At 30.3% G+C, this 9,327-nt stretch overlaps 1 protein-coding gene across 1 annotated transcript; it reads right to left on the bottom strand.

Annotated features, from left to right (window-relative positions):
- Nucleotides 1–2,134: 2,134 nt before the first annotated feature.
- Nucleotides 2,135–6,289, bottom strand: LOC132738408 (probable G protein-coupled receptor 85). Its single transcript, XM_060725902.1, has 2 exons — nt 5,775–6,289; nt 2,135–4,418 (listed from the first exon to the last, which is right to left on the bottom strand). Exon 2 carries the CDS (start codon nt 3,627–3,629, stop codon nt 2,397–2,399), a length of 1,233 nt encoding a protein of 410 aa, XP_060581885.1. The 5' UTR covers nt 3,630–4,418; nt 5,775–6,289; the 3' UTR covers nt 2,135–2,396.
- Between the last annotated feature and the right edge of the window lie 3,038 nt (nt 6,290–9,327).

The raw sequence follows: 9,327 nt of genomic DNA, 5'->3' as shown, positions 1-9,327 counted from the left end.
ATTATTTATAAAATCCATGTTTAGTTTTGAAGATATTATATTTTCTATTTTTGAAAACAATATTTAGAAATTCTTCCATCTTACGACTATGGCTATCTACAATAAGGCAAAATTGTCGCTGAATAACATCTTGAAGATGTTTTCCTATTAAAGGAACTCCACTGAGGGTTTTAAACCTAAAAAACATAAAAATTTATTTTTTCACATAGATAAACATGAGCACTTAAAACAGAAATATAAATAAGATATAATTAAGAAATATACAAGCAATATATTGAAAATCGTATGTTTGTGCTATTTTCAGTCCGATTTGAGTTAAAAGCGTTTAAACGCTTTTCAATTTTGGGTCATTTTTCACTATTATAATAATTATTCTGGAAAAACGGAGCAAGCTAATGATCTGAATGAAATTTTGCACATTAGTTATTGGTATAGATTTACATCAAATGGAGTAATAATCTCAAAAATTTATTTCCAGTCCTGTCGTCATGTTAAAAAACCTCAGTGGAGTTCCTTTGAATAATTTATATCTCTCTAGAACAAGCTTTGTATATTTTGCCTATTAGAATTATAAATAACACGTTACAATAAAGTAGTTTCTAAAAGACGCCAATGTTATGGGATTATACAGACTAATGTTATATTGATTATACAATCACATGGTCTAATTGAATGAGTTGATCAATGTTTGATAGAAGCAGAAAACTCCCCTATTAATTATTTAGCCTTGTAAATTAATTGGCTAGTCTGGGCTTAGTTCGAAGCTGTTTAAAAGAATTGTGGCATTCTGATATCCTAGTAACAAAAAAGATATTTGTAAAGAATACCTCGAGTAATGCCATCACCAATTCATAAGAAGCTGTCTATATTGGTTACAATATGTAAACTTCAGTTGATATCTCATAAATGAATTGGAATTTATACAAATGCATGCTTTAAGCTGTAGACTTCTTGGTTTTGATGTCTGGATCATGTTAAAATCATTTATTGCGCTTTATGTTATATTGAAATTTATATCTTTATTCAATACAATTACAAATGAAACTTCGAAAAAGCCATTCATTTTATTGTACAATTATTTGCTTTATATCAAACTCTCTTCTCATATGTATAGATACTACTTTTCGGGGCACAATTATATTTGGCTACTAACAGTAAAATGATATGAGAGATATTGCATTTTATATCATCTTCAAAAAACAGATTCAAGTCAACTCACTTTTCTTGTAATAATTGATACTACTACATAAAAGTACAATGCATGACAAAAATAATTGGTATATAAAGAAGAGATCGCCATAAATGTTATGTAAGTAAATATTAAAGCAAAACATATCAATAATGACGAGTGGTACGCAACAAACGCATATCCCAACAGAAACCAGCAACTCATGACCATCTGGAAAAAGTTGTCAACAGACAGCGCAGCGTCCTTCAACGTTTTTGTTTGTTTTAGCTGTCATTGCCTCTAAGGGAATCCTCTTTCAAACGCGAAACGTCTTATATTATTCGAAAAATCAAATTTAATAATAATACATGACAATTGTCTTTTTTTTTGTGTTTCTTTTTAAAGAAACGATCGGGCATTTTTATACGTAACCTTACAGTGTTTGGCAATATTGACCTGAGACATTTGAATATTCAGTTACCTTTTGTCGGTTGATTCTGCAGTAAACGGTTCAGATGTTTAAGTATGTCACAACGATATAAGTATATCTTATAATTACCAGCATAAAAGTTACCATACCTAAGTGACAAGGTGTTAGAATTTCTATTTCAAACTAAAAGTGGTAGGTTCGTATAAAAATTTACAACATTTTGCATATCTACTTTTATAATATTATGAGGAATTTTAACATTATGTTGTTGTACATGCAAATCACTCAGTGTGCGACTTTTAGATTAAAATTCATTAAAAATATTATATTAATCAAAGTTACAAAACTGAAACAAATGATGTTCCCGCACATGCTGCATAAATAATTCTTAACATTATTACATTATTACTTTACGAAATTCACCGTAGGAGAAAGGAGTATTTTCGAAATGAGTGAAAACAATCTGAAACAGATTTAAATTCTATTTAAGAATCATATCACAAATTTATTAAACTGTTTCATAAATGAGATAAACAAAACAATCTTTTTCTTATCTTTTGATTAAAGAATTTGTGTTAAATGTATTATATTTCAATAACGGATGCCAATATTTTACCTTCTTCTTTCATTTACGATAAAAATATAACAATATAACAATTATTTCATGAAACAATAATAAAGAGCAAATAAAGCAAGAAGTTGTTTTAATCAATATGAAAATGCATGATCTTTTATCTTTATTTGTTTACATGAAAATTACATTACGAACGACGTAAATATTATTGTGATTAAAGATAATCAGACGGCAAGCTCAATACATCTGACGCTGCTTGGCTCAGTATTATCTTGTTGTTGTTGTTGTTGTTCATTTTGTGACACGTCTGTGTAACTTCTTTTCTCACACCAGGTTCTCAGGCGTGAAAACAACGACGTCCGTAATGGACTACCAAATAGTAAACATATTATTGGACACAACACCACATGGCAAAAGCTTAGCATTGTCGAACACAATATAAATCGCGTGGAAAGAAAATTATAATCATAGAATACTTTAACAAATACTTGGAATAGATATAATGACCACAACAATAAAAATGTAAGTGTTGTTGCAAAGAATACTCGCGTTATGTGTTCGTTTTTTAAAACTCGTAAGTTAACAACTCTTCCAAAGTTTTGTTGTATTTGCTGAGCATTTGCTGCTATTGGATTCGGTGGGCCTCCTGCAAATCCATTTAAAAGATTTATCAAAGCTTGTCCATTGGCACCCGGTCCAAAGAACGCCCAATCGCTGCTCCTAGCTGGCTCGTGATACAGTGGCGCCATCTTTCGGTGAGATCTCATGAACAAAAACAGACGACAATACAGGAACATTATTACACAAAGCAAACAAACGAACGATATTGTATATCCAAGCGTTTCGTTTTCTCTATAAGGCAGGTGGAAAAAGGTACACTGCATTTCACTAGGAATATATTGATATGCCCCTTCTTCAAATATTGGTGGAAATGAAAGACAGAAGGCTACGCCCCATCCAACAATGATCACAGCAAGATTTACAAGTCCATGTGAACATTTACTGTAAAATCTGACTGACGTTACTGATAAATATCTATCAATAACAATCGCTAAAAAACCGATTACCGTTGAAACTGTGAAAAAAGAATTCGAAAACGCTAACACAGTGCATGTTTTCTGGTCATAAATCCATTGGAAATCTGATAACACCGCCTCAATGACAAAGGGTAAACAGAAAATGCTTTTTGATAAATCCATCACCGAGTTGCATATGAGAAAATAAAATGGCGCTTTATGTAACTTCCGGTCACTTGAGATGACGTAAATTATCACAACATTGCTGATAATTCCTATGGAAACTATTGGAAAGAGAAATCCTAGGATCACTGATTGATTAAATCCATATACGTCTGCTGTTGATTGACCTTTTGTAGTAATATGATTTCGGAGATATTCGAACGTACAATTTATGTCTTGTGTCGAAGAATTATAAGTTACTTTCATAGTTTTATTCATCGTTGATTATTCATAATTTTCCGTTTCCAATATTTTCGACATATTTGCGCAATATTTACGCTGAGCACAATGTTGAGTTGCTATGCCAACATGTAAACCAATCAAAGATACTATGTTAAAATAAATTATTTGTCATAAATTCAAAAAATATTTAAAAAAAAAGTACTATGTTGAGTTTTTTTTTCGAAGATTGTTACTTGTTCACCAAACAATTAAATCTTGTCAAACAACATATACTATCACTCAATTGTTGTTCTGTCTTTATTCAGCACACCGCTACATCGATAATTCATATTTTACAAAGATAAATGGGCAAAATGAAACATTACTCCATTTTAAAAAATAACATTATTTTCAAGTCTATCGTTTTTGTACTGGTAAACTTAATCTCGATTGAAGATATTCATGTGAATCAGCATTTTTTTAATCCGCAAGCATGAGTTCCAATCAATACAGATTCATGAATAAGACGTTTGCATAGATGATTATTCATCTTTAAAATGTTACTTGTTTCTTTAAAGGATAAAACTGCTTTCCGTTAAAAAAACTGCTTTTCGTTGAGTAAAGTTTGAAAACTTTACGAATATATAGGGTGTGCAATGTGATATTAGTATGACACGAAATGAGGTTTCGCAAGAAGTAAGCACACTTGTTTCATATGTCCATTTTATCAGTGGAAGTAACTCAATCTGTCGATCATGATAAACTATTTAAAGCAATGTATATGTTCTCGCGTTTTGTCTCGTCTTTAGGTGGTCATTTTCTTATCCTCTGGAAGAGCGGATATTGCTGTAAAATAAATATTGAAAATATTTCGAGCGAACTAAAAATAAAGCATACCAATCTTGAAACAAAATGAGAACAAATAATCCGTTTAAAGCTTATTGCAATGCACCCTACAAAAAATCGCATATATATTTGTATATAGCATTTGATTCATTAAAATTGGGGCTTTTTTTTAAAAAAAATCTCTTAAAAGCAGTGGAAAACGGTTTTTAGATATTGTGAAGTAATATGCATTTATAGATATTAAAAGTCATTGTTTTTGATTTCGTTCTTCAACAAGAAGATTTTAAGACTGAGATAAGGTTATCTTTCATTGTATCATGCCATACATTTTGATCAATACTGGCGACTTAAGATCAAAATTGTGATTACAGATTTCATTAGCAAAATGGAACTCAATGTTGATTACATCAGAAAAAAGTTGTTAAGAGAACAAATTAACTTAAATTGCTTTTTCAATACAAATCATTTGGGGTGATGATTCTGTGCTTGCAGTATTTGTTTTACTTTTATCGTTTCTAAAATGTTCGAAAGTTCTAAACAAAATAAATGGTATGACTTTCCTTATTTCTTTAATATTCGTTCTGTATAATAATATTCATATAGTAATTATCGATCATTTCTACGAAAACTTGTTTTTTTCTATTTTAGTTTAGCAGCTTAATACATAAAACTATACTTTTCTCGTTTACTTAAAACAATGTATTCGAGGAATATCGGCAGCTGCAAAACTAGTTTCATTCAAAACGTTTTGGAAACATAAATAGTCATTACTTTTAAATCAAACTGCACCTAAATATAACAAATTTCTAAAAAGATTAAGTATAATATTTAACTAAATTAAATTAAACGGCTTGATTATTTGTTCAAACAGGAAAATGCGTTAAAATTAAAAAGGTAAATATAATGCAAATAAACAAATACATTTCTTTTAAAGTAAGGATCTAAACCTTTACTTTCTCAAATGTATCAATGTATCATATCATGCTAAATAACAGTTATTATAGCGATGTTAAAATCAGAAAGAAAATTCAAAGGCTCAATTTATTTCTTATTTAAGACCTTTAGATTTTTGAAAAATTTTTATGCTTGTAATTTATGAACAGTATCCATAGTTTACAGATTTGACCAAAAAAGATCTTCTCTTTTTGAATTGAAGGTCCGTAACTTGAAGGACATTTGTCCTTAAACACAATACCTTTGTTAGAATCTTCTATACAAATTATTGTACCATATTTATGTTAAACCGTTACATTAAACACTATTTTTTTCCAGGTTTTAAATTCGACTAACTATAGCATTATTCTACTGATATATCCAAATGTATAATATCATATCATACTTTAAAAAAACAATTACCTGATTATTAAATAGGTTGTTGACACAGACACAATCACACTAATAAGAAACTTAGAATAACATGTCCTCAAATGTATATCCTTAAAACCGGTATATTTTCATTTCACAATAAATGCAGTCAAGCGGCGTTCCAACATTCCCTTGTTCTGCATCCAAAGAAATCGTCAGCAGTTATATGTAGACAATTTATTTCCCTGGTATTTGTAATAGCGTGCTTTTACTCAATATGAAGGAAATTTATCGACTTGGAATATTTTATGTATTCATTGGAACGATATCCAGGATGATTGGAAATTAATCCTTCTGAAAATACTGTTTGTGTTTTCTGTTACATGCGACAAGCGAAATGCATAAATATCATTCAATCTCTATCATTAGATGGGGAAACAATACGATCCCATGCGCGTAAGCCAATGTTTTCCGCATGCGTTGGATAGATAAAGAAATATCATGATAAAATTTATTCACTTCTAATTACCATGACATACGCCTCAATATGAAGTATTAAATGCGAGCGAATGTATAACAACGATTTGTATATAAGAATTGTATTCTCTCTGAACTGAAATGATTATAATTAAAGATGATTTTCTGATACAGGATTCCCATTTAGATTATGAATACATGAATAAATTAATCAGCATTTCAGCGCTGATATCACGTCCTCTAACAAAGCAATGTTTCCTTTATGGCCTTTTTTTGTCATGTTGTTACAACATTGCTTTTTGCTTTTAATGGTTGAATAATATCAGAAAAACACTTTCAGATTAAATGTAAAAATATCAATGTGCAGTAAACTAAGAGTTGATTATTGGAAATATCATGGAAAACCTACATCCATTGGAGACAATTCTTTAAATAGTTCATAAGAAACACATCAATCTGAAAAATATATTTACAATCCTAGTTAGGTCGTTGTCGACACGCTTTAAAAAAGGAGAAAAGAAGTTGATTAATACCTTCCATCGTTTTCTTCTACTGACACATATACATGTCTACATTTTATCTTTAACTGTTGTACTTGTTTGTCTATTTACTGCGATACGTATTAATCAGTTAGTCCATTCACTTTCGCCAGCTTTAATTCCCTTAACCCTTTCCCTCATGAGCATATTGTGAAAAATGGCCGTTTTCACTGAAAAGCCTCCTGTTACAAGTTCAAACTGCTATGAAACTATGGAAAATGCTTCAATACTAATCAAACTTGGCACAAATGTTGACTGGACCATTGCCTTTGTAACGACATGCTCAGTCTTAAATTTCCTGTAACCATGGCAACGAGGGGACATCTCAAAGTTGCCGAAAATCACTATTTGCCTCGATTTTTTCCATCAAAATTTATTTCAAAGTGCTGCAACTTCTCAAGGGATTGATATAGAGTCAATGGCTTTTCAGCGTTGGTTACACGTTACCTTATGATCGACCTGGGGTCATTTTTAGCCTCTCACAAGTTCATAAAATGTTTTTGGCGATGAGGGGGGCTCCCGCCCCCTTCAAACCCCCCAAACAGAAGGTGGTACATCCCCCTTCTGGCAACCCCGTGATGTATCTTTTGGATGGGGGGCAGCGCCGAAAAAGTGCTCACATTTTTAGCAACATTTCTCAAACGAAAACATGTGTTTGGGACCCAAATAGGACATTTTTTTTCTCACTATTTCAGGCCTAAAAGAAAGGGGAGGGTCCAAAGTGCGTTGTTTCGCGTATATATGAGGTAAAAGGTTAACAAAAATGATGGAAAACTTTGGAATCGCCCAAAATCTAGTTTTTCCATGTTAACATGTGGTCTTTCACCTAATTTTGGTGAAAAATTGTTGTTTTGTAACATTTATAATTTTTTAGTTAACAGATTTGGTCAACATTATGTTGGAGACTTTCTAGGTGCATTGCCGGTGTCATTGTGTGGCTCTGTATTGTCTGGAATTTTTTTCGCTTCTCCTTCATGATCTTTGTACTCATAATATTTCAGTTATACAATATATAGGAATATGTTTGCCTGCTGTAATTCAAAAATATCTTAGATGAAGAGCAATCAAAAGCATTTTTCATGCGTAACGTTTTTATTTATGTCACATTAAGCATACACTAAAAATGTACTTTTTTTAAAAAATAACCAACAACCCTGTCGATGATGAACAAATACATTAACTTTGTACTTTTTGTACCTTAAAGATTGAGTGTGCTTTAAATCTCAATACAACAATTCATAAGTTAAAGCAGTAAAAATTATCATGAATATCGTGTTCACTTACAAATAAATAAATTGATTGAGTAGAAAAATAAAAGCTTTTTCAGAAACTCTCGATTTACAATTTATTGAAATGATGAAGGATAGTAAAATAGTCGAAGTACAAATAATTCGACATTTTTTCAGGAATTTTAGCCATAACATGCACTAACTTCACGAATAATAGATATTCTAATGTTGCATCTTAAAGTAAAATAATAAGAGTAATAAATGATAAATAAATGCCCTGTGACTATATAAATGCCCTGTGAAATATGGTATATAAATTATTTAATAGTAAACTTTAGAACGTAATCAAACATATAGAATAACTGTAAATCAATAAAATATATAACTTATATAATACTATGATGACAATAGCTTTATTAGTGGATACATTACGAAAGAATAGTATAGTTCCAACGTCAATGCCAATGCATGTTATAATCCATAGTTTTTAGTGTTTCCCTATTTCACTTCACGATGAAACAATAACAAAGAATTCGATAATGTAACAAAAAATGTGCAGACAAGAACACGTTTGATAAATCATTTCAAATCGAAAAGTTTACATACAAATCTTTTCTTATAGTGACTTAAACTTTGCACCAAGAATAAACGAATCTCTTCTTACTGATATATAAGCTTATGTTCGAAATTATATGCTTACTAGAAGTATCAATGTTATTTTTTCTCAATTTTGAGACGCTTCAATCACACTCCTTTAAAATAAATATGTTCTGCTCATATGCAGATAGATATTATGATCGATTCTCTTTTAAGGCAGTTCATTTACGTAGCAATATATGTTTGTTAGATAAATAAAGAATAAAGGTTGACGTGATACGGCGTTCATGACATTATATCAATAATAAAGCTAACTGGGTTTTTGTTTAAATATATTTTTTGCGGACATGGCGTTCGAAATAGAAATGGGTATGTATGAAGTGTGCACTTTTTAATTATCTTACATGAAGTGAATCAATCCGAGTCTGCAATTCTCATATATATATATATATATATATATAATATATATATATTATATATATATATATATATATATATATATAATTATAATATATAATAAGTATAATATATATAATGTATACGGCTGGTTTTAATGCCTGCGAGGGATCACCCCCTTTCTAGATTTTAGTATATGCGATGTTAGCTTTATTTTAGTTATCGTTATTGCATCTATGATAATCAATGTCATTTTCATTTTTAATAGATAAATATACAGTTTATCAATACACTTATTTATCTTGTTTGTTTATTTCTCATTTGCTATAGAATTGCTAAAGAATTAACCCGAATCTGTAGTCTACT

Source organism: Ruditapes philippinarum, unplaced genomic scaffold (assembly GCF_026571515.1).
Source record: "Ruditapes philippinarum isolate M1 unplaced genomic scaffold, ASM2657151v2 ctg1038_1_1_1_1, whole genome shotgun sequence".
In the NCBI taxonomy this organism is placed as follows: domain Eukaryota; kingdom Metazoa; phylum Mollusca; class Bivalvia; order Venerida; family Veneridae; genus Ruditapes; species Ruditapes philippinarum.
Note: the sequence above shows the minus strand (reverse complement) of the source record. Positions and strands in the feature narration are given on the sequence as shown.

Coding starts and splice junctions, on each gene's coding strand:
- LOC132738408 (XM_060725902.1), bottom strand. CDS start 3,629: ATGAATAAAACTATGAAAGTAACTTATAATTCTTCGACACAAGACATA.